This window comes from Ochotona princeps, chromosome 30 (genome assembly GCF_030435755.1).
Source record: "Ochotona princeps isolate mOchPri1 chromosome 30, mOchPri1.hap1, whole genome shotgun sequence".
Taxonomy (NCBI): Eukaryota; Metazoa; Chordata; class Mammalia; order Lagomorpha; family Ochotonidae; genus Ochotona; species Ochotona princeps.
In genome coordinates, this window is record NC_080861.1 from 8,308,542 (window position 1) to 8,326,574 (window position 18,033).

Genomic DNA, 18,033 nt, shown 5'->3' on the forward strand with positions numbered 1-18,033 from the left:
ATATTTGACTTTGCAATAAAAATAAAGCTTTTTTACAAAGAGAATTCTATTCTTCCTTCTGCTCTCCATGTATGTTTCTGAGATATTCAGTTTTAAGATTTTTCAAACTTTCAAAATTAGTTGAGGATGAACTTTACACTGGCTCTTTAATTTTTGATAACTAATGTTTTACTTCTTCCAGAAAATCAAGCTGTAGTTTCCATTTATAGTTTACTACCAGCAAGAATCCTGATCTCGCTCAGATAATTGAGACGCTATGTTTGGGCCTCTACCTGTGTCGAAGTTTAATTTGACTTTCAGATGAGTAAAGCATTCTTTGCACAATAGATTGCCCCTTTGTACAGTTTCTTGTTTATTCCTTAGTTCAGTGTATTTGTATTTAGTTATAAAATGCAAATTTAGTCGGATAAACTATGCTTTGCAATTCTACCATTTGTATTACTTTTATGAATTTTATATATGTAAATATGAGCCTATGCATATGCACAAGCTTATGAACATGTACACATTTGGGCTGCATTTTGAATCTTAACAAATAGGAAGAGGTGAATTAATTAATAGATTTATCTAAGCAGAACACAAATTAGCTTACTTTGTGCATATATCCTCTCACATTAATATGAAGAGGTCACTTAGTTTAACATTAAAGGGTACTTCTTTTAAAATACTATTTAAGTTATAAAAAAATCAGTATTTCAGTTTAGGGTGGGGACATTTGATTGTGAACTCATAGCCAATAGCCATAGATTTAAGAAAGATTTTGTGACCTGAAGATTTGGAGATGAGCAGAATATGCCTCAGAAGAAAGCAACTTTGTGTTCAATAATTTGAACAGGAATTTTTTATTACATCCCAACTCCATCCCTTCCTTCCTTTGAGTGACCAATCAAGCAGGGGGAAAATGTTCTGAACATTTTGGTTTAAATTCAAATATGAGTAACTTATATATCAATAAGTACTGTTAACACCCCCAAACCTTGGACTTAGATCCACACACATTCAGAATGTCAGTCAACTCTGAAAACTGGAGACCAGATAGCCAAGAGAACGGTAAGAAAAAACCAAGACGTCGCTGTTGACACTCGCTTCGCAAGAAGACCTTCTACGGACTAATTTCATTCATCCATTTATTCATTTATGATTCATCAACTATTTTTAATACATCCTTCTCCTAGATGACCTTACATAAAGGTTAGATAGGATTAAAAAAAAAAGACCATTAACCCTGAGAAGTTCAGTGTAAGGTGCAAGGGACAGAAAGTTTAATTAATAAACCTAGAGCATTACGTTAGTGAAAGGAATAGAGAATATAGTTAGGATAACTAGCACGTATTGTTCCCATAAGCATTTACGTACCTGCAATGTGCCAGGGCCTGTTAGCCATTGGAAATGAGAAAAAACAGTAGATCCTGCACAGATTACCAGGTGCTGTTCATCCCTCACGGCTTCACTGTGAAGTGTGTGCTATTGGGCCCAGCGCAGTAGCATAGCAACTGAAATCCTCGCCTTGCATGCTGCGGGATTCCATATGGACTCCAGTTCATGTCCCAGCAGCCCCACTTCCCATCTAGCTGCCTGCTTGCGGTTGGGGAAAGCAGTCGAGGACAGCCCCAAGTCTTGGGACCCTGTACCTGCGTGGGAGATCCGGAAGAGACTCCTGGCTCCTAGCTTCAGATCAGTGCAGCTCTGGCCAATGTGGCCGATGCGGCCACTTGGGGAGTGAATCAATGGACAGAAGATCTTTCTTGCTGTCTCTTCTCCTCTCTGTATATCTGACTTTCCAATAAAAATAAATAAATCTTAAATGAGAAAAAAGAAATGTGTGTTATTATAATTCTCATGAAAGCCAAAAAAGTTGGGCCCGGCGAGGTACCCTTGTGGCTAAAAGCCTCACCTTGAATGCGTTGAGATTCCATATGGGATCCAGTTCTAATCCCGGAAGCCCCGCTACCCATCCAGCTCCCTGCTTGTGGATGGCCCAGAGTCTTGGGCCCCTGCACCAATATGGGAGACCCAGAAGAGGCTCCTGGCTTTGGATTGGCTTAGCTCCTTCCTGCTTCTAGAAGTGACATTACTATAATCAAAGTCAGAGTCTTTAGAAGAGCTCTTTATATTTTGGGAACTTCTAGAAATTTTGTTTTTCCTTCTGCATAACATTTGAGCACAGGAAGAAATGAATCATGAGAAATAATGTGGACTAATTATTATACTCAGCTGTCTCTAAAGGTCCATCGTAGTGATCTAAATTCTAAAGTCGGTGGTATGTGTAGGACAACCTGAGAGAACCAAAAACCTGCTTTTGTTTCCTCTTGTTACAATTCAGTTGCTTCTTTGTGCATTTTATATGACTAGTTCGATCCCTGACAATTCAATTGATGGTATTATTTCTATTTTATAGGTGAAGGTTGGAAGAGTGCTATCCAAGTGTTCTCCCTTATTCTCAATGAGTAAGAACACATGAGTAATTTTGGCCAAGGAACTCCTGTGGGAAGTGACATTTGTAGTTTTGGACCTGTCTGAATTCCAGGTGATGTTTTTGTTCAATGATAATGATGGAATTCTCAGTTTCTGGATGTGCCGTAAGGTAGCTGATTGTTCACTTGGCCCTCCAGTAATTGTGTAGAGAGGAGTTCCTTAATTGCCCGACAAACAATGAGTAAAATCTGGTAGTTAAGTTTCTTATATTTAAGTTAGGATATTAATTTACTACCACAAAGTAATGTAACCACCATGACCAACAAGTGAGCAAATTAAGAAACAACACAGATCACAGAACTGTTCCTACCCTGTCCTCCGTAATGCTGAGGCTGGGCCCAACGCGGCTGTCAGCAATCCGCTATTCAAATAACAGCTCCAGGATTACCTATTGCAGTGATCTAAATCCTAAAGATTTTTTTTAAAAAATGCATAAGCCCATAGTAAATAGTTCTGATCTATTTTCAACTTTCCCTCACTGAGACCATGAGTGATTTAGAAACTATTTCAATATAGAAATCCAAGCGGCTATTGCCAATTTCTCAAGACTGAAATTCAATTTGAAGCCTGCCTGTCATCCAAGTGATAGAACGTTATTGATATCACCCCTTGTTTACACCTGTCTTTGAGAAATGCAGCAGAAGCTTTTGACGGACCCTAAAATCATTCTTAAACTGTGAGAACTTGCTCGGCTTCGTTTCTAATGCCTCCACAACCAATTACTTTCCCAGTCAATCCTTTCACTGCTGCAGGTGGTCATACAACATGCTGCTAGCTAATAAAACATAATGGCATTCTTCCAATGGGAGAGAGCTTATTTCCTTAAATAACGAGTGCTAAGTTTGTCCATCAAATGTAGAGTTTCAGCTTCTACTACCTGTTCACTTCTTATGGCGCGACAAAGAAGCAGTGAATGGAACTGCAGCCATCATGTTGCAATCATGAGGAGGAGAGCAAGAATATCTACCATTTACCAGTTCGCTCTCCCAAGGCCTGTAGCTAACCTTCAGTGCCAGTCTAGGCTGAAGCCAGCATTCCGGACCTCCACAAAGGTCTCTCCCGTGGGTGGCAGGGGACCAAATGTGTGGGCCATCTTCTGCTGCCTTCCCAGGGTACATTAGCTCAGAGCTAGATCAGAAAAGCATCACACCAAGAATCAAAGTGACTTTCTGACATGGAGATGCCAGCACTGCAAATGACAGGTTAGCTTGTTGTACCACAACGCCAGTGCTGCTGCTTCGTGCACAGGACAAATGGTAGAATTACAAAGCACACACGGAGGAAACCTGGAACCATCGTGCAGCTCAGGGAATCCTAAGCCCTTGTAATTCCCAACTCAGCTTAAAAACATAACACCAATATTTGGACAAGCAACCAGGATTAAAGGAAATAATGATAAAAAGTTATTTTAAAGTGATTTTAAGGTTTCTTTTCCTCCTTGCGTTTTATGGTTTCTCTCTAAGGGACGTGGACTTGAACCAAAATCTTGTATCTATAAGTGCCAAATAACATATGATTGTATAGAAATACAAATATGTTTGCAAATCGAATTCTGGAATATTCTTATAAAGCAACCCCCTTATAATGCTCAAAATACTATCAAGTTTATGTGGCAATTTCAAAGGATGGCCCCCAAAACGACATGAAGTCTTTCGTACTGAGAGTTAAGTTTTGTTGTTTCCTGACTGATCCGGGTTCTCTGTCTGTTATGGCAGTAGCTGGAGAAGCTTTCAACAACCTGGCAGCTCCCACTGTCTGTCTCTGTAGATGTTCACTCTGAAGAACAATGTTGTTAGAAAACCGAGGTAGTTCATGGAGAAAGCCACACAGAGAACCAGAACTGGTGTTCCAAGGCCCCAGCCCTGGCTGTTGTCTCAGCTAACAGCGAGGAATCGCCTTGCACTTGAGTGAGCCATCTTTGAAGTGAATCTGCTAGTCCCAGGTGAAGCTGACTGAAGCTGTCCCGTTGATTGCTGGACACATCGGAAATCTGTGAGCAAAGTGAAACAGTGTTGCTGTTTTTAAATAAATGGGTTTGAGTGGATGCACTCCAAGTGAGTCTACCTAATCTTACCTGTAGAGGCCTTGTTTAGCACACAATATAGACCGCCTGGTTTTATAGAGAAGAATTCTTATATTTTAGCTGGAAAACAATGACCTCCTCCTCCCCTGTAAAAATTAACCTCTGTCTGTAGATATTAGGTCTACTGTATAATTTGGTTATGGTATATTCCTGGCAGTATCATTTGAGCCACAGGCAAAGGTCTTGTAGGGCGTAACAGGCTGCCATGTGAAGAACTGAAATCATTTGCCATCAGTTTTGGAGAAGTGAGAGTGAAAACTCCTCTCGCTGTACCTTTTTCTCGGCCTCTGATTTTAAGGTGGCAAAACATGTATAACGGATTATGCTTGACTTGCTGGCAGGTGATGTTTTCATAGTGTAGTTTGTACCCAGGTTACCAACAGTGAAGAGGGTCCCTGGGCCACAGAACTGCCCTGGAGTGGTGCTGGCAGCCATCTCTAAGACTTGGTGGGGGAAAACTGAGGTAGTAAGGGCCCTCTGCCACTCAGACAGGATGTCCCTCAGAAGCACGGCCCGCATTTAGGTTTGAGCAGGAACGAGGTCTTGCACAATGCCTGACGTACAGTAAGTACTGCAGGGCTGTTCACTGCCACAGTGAGTGAGAAAGGCCAGACCCCTGTTGCTATGGAACCAGGCTCTCTTCTGGGTGGCCTGTCTGATGCGTCGCCCCAGCTTGTTTCTTGCAAGTGTTTTTGCTGCATTGGCCAACACAGATCAAGTCCACGAAGGACAGGTGTGTGTGGTGTGTGTGTGTGCGCGCGCCAAATACAGTCCTACAGTGCACATTTTGTGAATTTGAGTCTTGGCTTATATGCAGGTCATGCATGCTGAACTTGAATTCACTTCTGGCTTTTTCATCCACGGTGGGTTTCCTCTGGCACCAGACACCGTCCAGGCAGAAATAGGGAGCTCCCTTAATTTTCCATCCCCGGCCCCACCCAAGAGGGAACCCACACAGCCACACCAGTTGTGCGAGGAGGACGCCGCGTACTCAGAGTCCAGGTTCCACCCAGAGCAGCGAGCTCCGCACCTAGGGCTCGGGGGAGGACGCAGGCGGATCAGGGACCAGGAGCAGCGAGCGTCCTGCTGCGTCCAGGACCCAGCTCCAGGACGTGAGCAGCCGTCCGGCCCACCCACTAGGGAATTCCCGGTCCCTGGCGCACTCCCTTCCCCGCCAGCAGCACGCCGAGGCCGGATCTTGAATCTCCACACAAAGGGAATCCTCGGCTGCAGGAAGTACATCACGAGACGGGGGCGGGGAGAGGGATGCCTTGCCTCTTTCTCTCTCTGCTCCCCCGCCTTCCCTGGAGCCCGGGGCAGCTGTGACGAAACCCTCAGGGTCCCTCTGTCTCCCCAGGAGCTGGGAGCATCTAGCAGGAATCCCCTTCCCCCAATCCACAGCATGGTGGGACGGGGGCAGCCCACCCCTCACCGCGTCTGAGGCCCTGTCTCTCCCCGCCCCCCCCCCCCCCCAGCAGCTCAGACACCTGTTCGCTTCTCCCCCTCCCCTTTCCTTCCGGGCACACAGCACCTGGGGCCGACATTTGTTTTGTTTTTCTCACCGTGGGCTCTTGAGATTCCTTCCACGCCTCCCACCTTTCTGGGTCCCACGAAGTCATCCCGGCCCTGGGTAGCCCCTTCGCGGCCAACAAGGATAAGCCACGGGAATGGGTGGCTTTCCTAGGCACAGCGTTGGTGCAGAGGAGTCCCCGAGTGAGCCCTGAGGGAAGAAAACAAGAGACCACTTTCGTTTTCGAAGACACCTGCCGGGTTCCAGACAGGCCGGACTTTCTTTTATTCCCCCGGAGGTGTCCGTTTCTGGGGGACTCCGCTGAACGCTTGAAGCATTTAACAAGAGATTGGATAGGGAATTTAGGTTGAAGCTATTTTTTGCAAAGCAACGCTACTACTTTGACTTGCACTATGTATTTTTTTTTCAAATCAACAAATATAGTAAACTTTTCTAGAAATGCTTTTTTATTCACGTTTCGCCGAAGAGCGAGAAACCATCCACTATCCGCTTGAATGGCTCTTATTTATTTTTTTCTAGTTTGGGATGACTTGGAGCGCTCCATGGCAATTGAGGGAGGGTTACTGAAGCACCTCCTAGGGCCAGTTCCCGGGGGGCTTTAAGACCCTGGTGACTGGCGAGGGGGGACTCACTGGGACTGCTCTGCTTCTGTCACGGGAACTCGAGGAGGCAGGTGCACGGGAGATGGAGGAGGGGGGTGCCTCCCCCGGGACTCCTGGCTGCCTCGGCTCCCTAGGACACCAGTGCGGAGGGGGCTGCCCCCTCCCAGGTTCTAGGCGGAGGCCGGCTACCTGACCCAACTGGTCTCCTCCCCTCTCCAGTACCACACCCACGGGACTCCAGTCTCTCAGGGAGAGGGACCGAGAGGGAACAAAGGGGTCTTTGTTCGCTGCCTCCGAGGGGGTGGGAGTCGCGTTCGCGCTCGCGTTTCCCTGCGCCCCTTGGAGACGCCAAGGCTGAGAGCCACGGAGGCGCGCCCTTTCTCCAGGCGTTGCACTCCACGACCCCAGAACTTCAGGTCAGGGCGCGGTGCCCCGGGAGGCCCGGGCGAGGTGGAGGTGCGGGCCCCGGGGGCGGGGGGCGTTCGGCAGCTGACGGAGGTGGAGGGGGCGGGAGCGAGACCAGCGCTGGCTGCTGCGCGGGGAGGTGCGGGGCGGGCTCGGAGCGCGCTCGCAGGGCTGCTCCCGCCACCGCGGCGGCTGCCACGCGCCCCTCTGCTGCCGTTCCTTTGCCTGTACCTCCCGGCCCCCGCACCGCGCCAGGCCCCCTCCACGGCTGTCAGCAGGTTCTCCTCTCTCCCTTCTGGGCGCTTTCCTTTCCAACCATCCTTCGGGACAAACTTTGATGGAGAATTTCACACCAAGCTGGAAAAATGCCGGTCATGAAAGGATTACTGGCGCCCCAGAACACCTTTCTGGACACCATTGCCACCCGTTTTGATGGAACACGTAAGTCTCACACTTGGACAAGTTGTCTTTTCTGAGAAGACTGCTTTTCGTCTGCATTACTTTTTGCTTTTACCTCTCACAACCAACCCCCTTCCCCCCTTTGTACTAGTGGTGTGGATTTCCCTGCTCCTCTAATGGTTTCTTTGGTGTGGAGAAAATGCTTCCCTCGCAACATTGGGCTTAGCCTGAACACTTTAGACTTATGTAGTTCTCAGGGTTGCAGGCTGCCTGGGTCCACAGTGGAACCAGTAATTTGGAGAACAGGTTGCAAATATTTGAGTTAAAGGAGGGGTACTGGTACACTTGGTCTTTTCTAGACTTTCAAAGCACACTTGATTGGAGTTCGGAGCCTCGTTACCGGTGGTCCTCTGAACAAGCATAATTTCCATCTAAGTTCAAGAAATGCAGGCCAGAACCAGTCTGCCAAACCCAAGCTTTCCGTAGAAGTCTAAGTGCTAGATTCTTGATTCTGAAGTGCTAAGTTCTAAATTTGCTAGATTCTTGATAACTGCTTTTTAAGGTAGATTCACGTGTAACTCTTAATTCTAAAAATAGCTTATCACCCCAAAACATTATTCGGGAAGGGAGAACGGGATATTATAAAGGTGGCTGTGGTCAAAAGAGAAAGTTTGGCTTTTTATTTTGTGAGGACAAATATTATTGGACATTTGGCTGGTTTAAGCTACAGTGAAAACGCTGGAAGGGTGGTTTGTGCTGATGCTTGGAGACGGCTGGGAGTCAGCATCGGGTCGTTGTTTCAGGACCACGGTCAGGTCCCCACTCCTTCCCATGCCCAAGCTCTGAGAGCCTGCCAGTCTTCCCAGGTTTCAGCTCTGTGAATCCGCACAACCAGTACTCTCATTTGGTGTCACTGTGAATATCCACAACTTCCCTCAGCTGATGCTGCTTCTGTGTGCCAGCTTCCTTTAAAAAATTCTTTTATTCGAGGTTCATTTAAGCTCATTTATGCCAAAAGCCTTTTCAGTGATTTGAATATCGTTGTTTTTATTGTGGCTGTGTTTCTTGGAGCAGATCGGGAGAGCATATCCGATCCACTTCCCCTCCAATAGCCTGATTGCTTACTGTACATGGGATGTGAAGCAAATCTTGGGTTTCTGTGCTTCAGGAAGAGTTGGAAAAGTTTGTATGAGAGGCAAATGAAGCCTTTTGATTTTGTTTAGTTTTCATTGTCAATATCCAGTCCTTCCTGATAGTTGCTATGAATGTTTTCATTTACTTTTCCTTTGATTCTGTCTAGGTTTAGCTATTTTTTTTTTTGCCTGTTATATTCTAGGTATATCAGACAGTGTGTATGGGTAAAGTGCAATGATTTTAGGCATGTCATATTAGATACAATAGGTAGATAATAAAAAGGAAGAAGTATTATGGGGAAAATTCTTGTTCCTGCCTCTATGGCCACCTGCCAAGCGCCACACGAAATCCCTACAGCTGTCTTCATTCTTGTGGGTGCTATTTATTACCTGAGCTGATCAATTTCCTATCATCTTCTTCAGGTAGTTCTTCAAGTCGCACATTTAAAACCATGAAGATCTAAGTATTGATCCTGAATGCATCTACTGCTAATGAGGGAATAGGGAAACAGTTATTGCTTATGTCATTGTCATTTAAAGTTGAATGGAGTGCTGCTGGTACTGTGGAGTCCCAGGGAGACTCAGGGGAATTATTGCACAGATACATCAGATGTCAGTAACTGATGGGAGAGGCTTTAGAACACCAGTGTGTTGCCTCTTTCTGGCTCTCACTGCGCCATGATAAGCAGGAGGACGTGTAGGGAAGGATGGATGTATGCATGAATGACCGCCCCCTCCTATTTTAGCTACACAGCCATGCTAATAAAATAGGTCAGACATTTTAAATCCTTATTTGAGAATATCAGTACCATGTATTAACATTTAGAAGAGTAAAAAATAACCTAAAATTCTGGTAGAGACAGATGAAGCTTCATCTGTGTTCCACAGGATCTGGAAGAGTACTGAAAGGGAACTAGTTCTTCTGACAGTCAGTGAAGCAAATTTCAAAGGGATGAGGGTAACATTGAAGTTGACTTTGGCAAGATTTTGTTTACATCTCATGGACAGGACTCTTTCCAGGAAATCCCATTCAGTGAAAGGATGATGTTACCCTATCTCATTTTTTTAAAAGTCTGAATTTCAAAATGATTTGAATAAGGGAAATGTCCCATACAATTAGTTTAGCCAAAATTTTCTGTCTAGAATCAAGGATAGACAAGATTCTCAACTAAGCATTGACTTTTTCATGTCATGTTGTCTTGTTGATGTAATTTTATTCACTAACATTGCTGTGAATGAAACTCTTCTCATGTGGTCATCCGCCTTACTATGGTACTTCCATAGTTGTCATTCATTTACCGCTGCAGGGTGAAACTATTCACAAGTTTTAAATTCTCAAAATTGTCACTCACTAACACCACTGGGAAGGGGATAATCGGAAAGTAATGTGCTGATGTATTTTATATTTTATACTCATGATAGTTTCTTATTTTATTTTGCACAACTATGATGGAAAATAAATAAGATGGCACATGCTTCCATGGAAAACTACCACTTTCAGTTAAATCAATGTGAATATTTTTATTAGCCTTATTGATTTTTCATGATGGTGGGAAATAGTAAAGAACTTAAGATGTCATCCAAATACTCTCCAAATACAAAACATGATCATTCAGAAGCTTTCACAGCATGTATATATATGAGGGGCAGCATAAGTAAAGTTCATCATGTACTTTATTGTTTTACATAATATGATTTTTTTCTCTTAATATTTAATAAGTAAGAATCTTTTCAGGATTGAAAGACAATTATAGACCCTTAATTGAAGCTTCTTTGTTTCTAATACGCAATATAATTTGCAAACATTGTTAGAAAAATAGTCTTTTTATATGAAATTACCACTGAAATATATTAACTCTCAAAGCATGTTTTTCTAGTTCAAACTTAATTGAAATATCATCATGGCCTACATGTAGCTTCTACACACTGTGTGCTCATCTGTTTGTATATATGTGTGCTTGATGTATGTAAGTGTGTGTGTGTGCGTGCGTGCTTAGCGCATTAGGAAAAAATTTTTTTGAAACACTGCTTTAAGTTCATGAGCATTGACCTGGAAAAACTATAATGAGAGAAAAGCAAAGTAGATATCTGGAAAAATAGCTTGCCAGTAAAAATACTTATTATAGGCTACCATTTGAGAACAGAGCTTTCAAAAAGGCATAAAACTTTCGGAGGAAGGTGTCCATTTCCAAACAGAACAATGCATCCACCTAAATGTTATCATTGTATCCAAAAGTACTGGAATGCATGTTTCAGTTTTGTCACTAAGACAAGATTTAAGAGTTAAAGGATGTTTTTAGTCCAGTGGTGTTCATTGATGAGATTTTATTTAAAGTACACGCTAATGTGTGGTTTGTGTGGAGAATATCTGCATGTATTGTATGCATTCTGTAAACTGCTCAACATGATCTAAGGGGATTTGTTAAAATTGATAGGCTTCCTTTACAGATGGAACTTTCTTCTTTTTTTCCTTTTCATCTTTATGCTTTTGTCAAGTCACGTGGATTTCTGAATGTTAGGAACTGAAGGAGAATAATGCACCAGTGCTGGAGGAAGCAGGAAGCACAGAACAGCACACTAGAGGCCTTTCCAGGTCGTTGCTGAGTTGTAGTTTCAAGAACATCATCAAAGGCATTTAGCCAATAGAAAAAAAAAATGACTTCTATTATGTATGGAACTGGAGAAAGCTATTCTATGAATATATTCAAGGAAACCTCTAGCACTTCAGAGCTATTTCCCCACAAATAGTTTGTTGAGACTGCTTTTTTTTTTTTTTCACTGTTTGTATGCTGCTAATCATGTGTTTTATTTTTGTTCTTTATATTTAGGAACTTAGATCCTGTATTAATTTTCTATTTCTGTGTAATAAATGTCAAACCCAGTTGCTGACTATCTCATCATTTTTGTAGCGTAGGCATCCAGTCATCAGATTAACTGAGCCCTCTGCTCAGGGACTTAGAAGAATATTTTACAAAGTTGTCAGCTCAGACTCTGCCCTCATCTGTGGCCTGAAGCCCTCTTCCAACTTGACATGGTTATTGGCATAGCTGTGGCTTTCGATTGAGGACTTTTTGGTAATTTTATTTTTAATATCGTTTATTTTTAACATTGTTTCAGCCTTGGTTTTTCCCTCTTGTGTTGACAGAGGAGGAGGGGAAGGACAGTTGCTTTGGCATCCGGGATCCAGGTGGCCATTTGATGATGCGCTAGAGACCCCAATGTCGGGGAGAGTGTTCCAAGGGTGTTACTTGAGTGGATTTGATAGTTCTGAGACGTTGTTGGTTCTGTGGTTTCAGGGTTGAGAAAACTTTTCCAAAGTCTGTTGGTTGACAGAGGCCAACTTAGTGGTTCCACAGACCCAAGAACATGCTGCTAGCTTGGTGGAAAGAATTATCCAACTTGCTTTGCTTTTCATCCTCTGATGAGGCAGTTGATGTCCCCTGCTGGTCTATAGGAGCTATGCTTCATGTTCCCATGTGCCTCTGGGCATGCTGGGCACTGCAGAGGCATCAGCAACTGAGAAGACCCAGTCCTGATATATGCACTCCAAGGTCAGACAACACATCCTATGATTTTTTTTCCTTATGGCTAGGATCTGAATGCAGTGGTATAGTTGGGAAATCTCCAAGAAACCTAACTGGGTTGACCTCATGCTTGACTTTTGTGTGTGCAGCCAGTGCAGGGTCAGGTGTGGTCTGATGTCTTTGGGAGCGAGCGTAAGCCCCAATTTGCTTCATATGTGGTATGCATATAAACATATAAACATAGCATATGCATATAAACATAGCATAGGCCATATTTTAGTCAGCTGTGCTGTCAATTTTCATTTTCTGATTGACATGTAATGTGGGAGATTTCCTGAACACCAATCCTCATCTCTTCAAAAGGTCTTTCTTCTTTCTAGGTGAAGGATCTGTTGGTCTCTGTATAGATATTTTAGATTTCACTGAATGAGGAACCAGCCCAAGAAAGCAGAGTCTGAGGAGTGGTATTCAGTGCAGATCTTTTCATTCTGAGATGGCTTAGCTACTTCCACCTCATTAACCTGAACAAACTCTGGGCTGTTTTTTGTTTTGTTTTGTTTTGTTTTTACCATTTTTTCACATGTTTAGCCATGCTTCAGGTGTAATAATGTCCCTGCTATGCACTCTTGCATTGAGGTCGGCTGTGTTAACTGAAGTCATGTTCTTACTTAAATTTTATTTCAGATTTACTTAAAATAGAAAGGGAGAAAGGCATGGGTGATGAAGATACAGAAAGATCAAGAAGGAAAAGAAAAGAGAGAGAGAATTGTTTTAAATTCCTTCTCTTAACTTTGCAGATGAATTGTTTGTCCTCTATAGGAATTTCATGAGAATTCTCATAAATTCCCTACAATGAACAAAAGGATGTCTGACTTAACAAAAATTGAGTTTATGTCTGCCAGAAATGCATTTCTTTTGGTGGTCAAGATATATAAATAATAAGAAATGTGATGCTATTTGATATTTTAAAATCCTAGCATTAACTAGTTTTGTACTGACATCATATGTAGAGAGAAATAGATATAGCATGTGTTAAGCATAGAAATTATTACCTCAGTGCATTCTTTCTACGCTCTGGCATTGTGCATTCACTTTACACCAAAAACCTTGGCAAAAAGACAGCAGAAAAGCAGAGACAGATTTATTCTTCATTTTGAGGGTCCTGAGTTTGCACTTGTGAGATGTAGTTTCCTTTGAATACCTCTGGGGGAAGCAAAGAAATGTATAATTAATTCATTGAGTTATTTCCCTAATAATGTTCAAGGGGCAGTGATTACATACAAAATCATATGCCAGCATCTTTGTGATAGTCCAGGCTTAACTTATTCTTTAAGGGGACAGTAACATGTATGAAGTGATAAATGTAGTGAATGTTGTATAGACTGGAAAGAGACAAGGGCAGTCCAACAGGTGTATACAAAGGATTACACATCATCAGTTAAAGAGGAATAAATCCTATGAGAGAGTAATCTAGGATGGCTTCATATAATACGTGACTTTGGAGGAGAATAATTGTCTTATGTGTAAAGGAATAAAAATAGTTTGCTATTTAGTTGCCAATTTTGTTACTACTTTTTGGTACTACTTTACATTGAGACTGTAAATAGACTTTAGGACAAATTAAAAATATTTCAGAGAATATGAAAACTAATGGATGTTTAGGCCTGACTTGGACAACTTTAAAAGTGTTTTGTGACAATAAAATACTATAAATGTCACATTCGTATCTTGGTAAGAAGGGTGACACCATTTGTGCCAGGTTTATAAACTCTTAATGTTCTTATGTTTTACAGTTTGAAGACAATATTGAGAAAGTGTACACCTTGAAATGTAAGGTTCTCATTATCTCTTCTAAATAATACTTTGATTCTTGGACAAAGTCCCCATAGAATGCAATGGGATTGATGTGTCCATTTTCTTAGGAATATATGTTTTTCCCAGGGATTTGGTGTTCCTTTCAGGAAGAGAAGGATTGATTTTGCAAAACATAGTTGACTACTCTTCTCTGGGACCCTTCACCACTGTATTCTTCCATAGAAATATGTCTATGGTGACAAATAGAACAGAGGATATGCTAGGATACAGACCTAGTGAATTCAGTTGAAGAAATGCCAACAATAAAATGCCATTGCTATACAAGTTAGTAGGGAACACTCCAGCAATGTATACTTGCTGATCTCCAAATATTGCATTTCTAAATCTGTTTTCATTTAGCAGAGCCTCCAAAGAAAGATGAAACTTCAGCGTTACCTGTGGAGGAGTTCATATTTAGTAACTGGAGCAGTTGAAGTGCTTTCTCAGTAATTTAAAGTCAAATATGGTTCTTGCTATATACATTTCCTGGGAAATCTCTTTCCTTTGTTGTTGTTAACCATCCACCTCCCTTAGATCTTTCAGAATTCACATATCCTCGGAGAACCTAGGAATCTCTTCCAGCCTTCTTATGCTTTCTGGCCCCATTGTGTATATCCCTACCCTCTTGGGTTTCCAAGTTGGAGGTCTTAGTGGGCCTTAGCTGTCTGCACAGTAGTTGGCCATCAATCCTTACACACTTAATGTAGAAATGCCCTAGGTTGGCCCCTTGTCTCCTCTTCATTGCTTTTTCTTTAATTTGGATCATTCTTTTCTTCTTTCCACAATTGCTGCCTCACTCTAAGTATATCCTTAGTGTTCTTCTGCGGCTTCTACCCATTCCCTTAGACTCCATTGTCCTCAGAGTAGTTTTCACTGAAAGCAACATGACAATCATTTGATCATGTAATGTTCCACTTAAAGGCATCCTCTGGCTCCCTGTTACTTCTTGAATGTCAACTGCATCTGACATGATACTGTGGAATCCTTTCTAGCCACTGCCTCACTGGCTACAGATATGTCGAGCGTTTAGACCTTCTCTCTTCGTTTCTCTGGAACTCTGTTTTAAAAACCCAGCCTCGAAGTTACCTTCTGTGAGGTTCCAAGTGAAGCTAGTTAATAATTCCTAAATGTGAAGCGCGGACACTTTCCCATGCCTCATCCCTCTGCTGAGCTCTTGTATGTGCCATGTTATATACACAAATAATTTAAATCTCAGCAATGAACTCTGGCAGTCCTGGCTATCTTTATTCATTCTGCAATTCCATCACTTAAACTTTGACTTGAAACAAAATCTTTGCTCAATAAATATTTCTTTGGGTAAAACATTTTCACACTCTTTGAAGCCCAGGTCTGTGTTCTGAACATCCCTATTTCTTTCAGGGATAACTGGTCTCCTTTTATTTGATATCACATGACTTGATTTCATTTTAAAATGTAATTTTGTACTGGCCTCCATCTTCTTGTTTTCACATGGTTAAGGCACTTCTGTCAAACTCTGCTAATAATGATGACATACTTGCTGTGTCCTGTGATGGTACTCTGACTGTTACTGGCACAAACCACCAATCCAGCAATGTGGAAGATATCACCAATTAAAACACACACACACACACACACACACACACACACACTCTTAACATTTTATTAGAGAGGTGCAGAGATGGTAGGGGCAAGAGAGAGAAATAGATGAACTATAAGAGATCCAGTTCTTCTTGTGGGTCACAGATGCACCTATGAGTCATCACCACTGTGTCCCAGTCCCAACATCCACATTAGAACAAAGCTGGAGTCAGGAGACAGGTGTACCGTGAAAAGCAGTTTTTCTCATCAAAGAAAATCTACTGCCCATTAAAATATAATGAAATCCAGTTTGCTTGAGATTTTAATCCCTATAATCTCTTTGGTACTTATTTGTGATAGTTAATTGTGAGATTAATTTCCTTGTGAAGAAATTCTAATTATGATCCTTGTACTGAAAGAATTTATTGAAGAAATGCTTCCAGCTATTTGGATACCATTGGCATCATTTAACAGCAATCATTTATCTTTTCCCCACAATGCACTTACAGGAAGAAGTAAGAGTGCTTTGTTATCCAACTCACAAATCTAATCTACAGCTCCCTCTCGCTCTCTCTCCAGGTATTCTTTTGTTCTATTAAGTCTTCTGGACAGACACCCTGATTGTATTTGTTAAGGCAAATGGGTTTCTTATTCCAGTTCTTGAACTAAAAAGAGTTGAGATGAAAGCACTATCAATCTTCTTTTATTTGATTTTCTAGAAAGAAGGATTCATGTGAGAAGTTTAGATGTCACTGATACGTCAAATATCCAGTTTGACGTATTTATTTTCTTGTTTCTTGTTTTCATAGGTCTTTTTCCTCCTCACTTATTGCTTTCTTATTGTCCAATTACTTTGGTATTTTGAGATTAATGTTAAGTGATGATGACCATATAGAAAATTCTTCTTAAGGCCAATCTTTGTGAACTATTTTACTACTTTTCTAGTAGTTCTGGTTTTTTTTTCATTTTGAATTATAGATATTTTATTATAAATTTGCTTTATTATTATTTTGTTTAGCAGTTTTCTCAATTATCTCTCATCATCCAGAAAAACAATTCATTGTTATTGAATCAACTGATATAATTAAGAGATTTCAGAATGTCAAACTATTATTGCATTTTTTCAATTAAAAATGTTATGACCTGTATTGAGGAACTGAGAGTGTCAGTAATTTCAAACTTATTAATCATAAAATGTACCACTACATGAAATTACAAGTAATATTATGGAAACAAGCAAAATAAGAATACACAGAGATTAAGAATAGACTCTTGAAAATAGAACCAGTTGTCTGATGTAACAGATAGATATGGCTAAATATGAAACTTAAATAGATGAAAGTACAATTAATATTTCATTGTTCTTATTTTACACATGTATTTTTATTTTTCTGTTAATAAAGATGTATACAATTCTATAGAATGAATATGAAGCTTAAAATTAAGAGAAATAATTTTAGGCTTATTAATATGAAATCCATCAAAAATAAAAAGCAAATATTTACAGATGAAATTATTATTATTTTTAAAAGATTTATTCATTTCTATTGGAAAGTCAGATACACAGAGAGAAGGAGAGACAGAGAGGAAGATCTTCCATCCAATGATTCATTCCCAAAGTAGCCGCAATGGCTGGACCTGTGCTGATCCTAAGCCAGGAGCCAGGAGCTGTTCCAGGTCTCCCGTGCGCGTGCAGGGTCCTAAGGCTGTGGGTCATCCTTGACTGCTTTCCCAAGCCACAAGCAGGGAGCTGGATGGGAAGCAGGGCCACATGGATTAGAACTGGTGCCCATATGGGATCCTGGCGTGTTCAAGGTGAGGACTTAAGCCACTAGGCTATGGCACCAGGCCCCGAGATTGTTATTTTCTTTCGTACCTACTGTGACATGTAAGGGCACCCCTCAGTCACCCTTTGCTCACTTTGTAAAAAGATGTTCGGGGCCCGGCGGCGTGGCCTTGCGGCTAAAGTCCTCACCTTGAAAGCCCCGGGATCCCATATGGGCGCCAGTTCTAATCCCGGCAGCTCCACTTCCCATCCAGCTCCCTGCTTGTGGCCTGGGAAAGCAGTCGAGGATGGCCCAAAGCTGTAGGACCCTGCACCCGTGTGGGAGACCCAGAAGAGGTTCCTGGTTCCCGGCATCGGATCGGAGCAGCACCGGCCCGTTGCGGCTAACTTGGGGAGTGAATCATCGGATGGAAGATCTTCCTCTCTGTCTCTCCTCCTCTCTGTATATCCGGCTTTCCAATAATAATAATAATTAAAAAAAAAAGATGTTCCCATTCTGTTCAACCAAGCAGAGCCTGCTTTCAGATTGCAAAGCATGGATTTTCTAAATTTGACTTTTTAAGATAACTTACTTTTCATATTAATCTTCTGAAACCGACTCACAGAAATGGAAAACAAGAGTGTCCCAGAATTTTCAGTGTTAGTATAGACAACCATTTATACAATCCTCTTTGATCTCTA

The 18,033-nt window shown here is 41.9% G+C and overlaps 1 protein-coding gene across 1 annotated transcript in view; it reads left to right on the forward strand.

The window, feature by feature from the left end:
- The first annotated feature begins 7,231 nt into the window (after nucleotides 1-7,231).
- KCNH8 (potassium voltage-gated channel subfamily H member 8) overlaps nucleotides 7,232-18,033 on the forward strand; it is a 215,474-nt gene continuing 204,672 nt past the window's right edge. Inside the window, exon 1 of the mRNA XM_058657087.1 lies at nucleotides 7,232-7,537. Coding sequence (XP_058513070.1) covers nucleotides 7,462-7,537 — 76 coding nt within the window. The 5' untranslated portion in view covers nucleotides 7,232-7,461. The remainder of the gene's footprint in view (nucleotides 7,538-18,033) is intronic.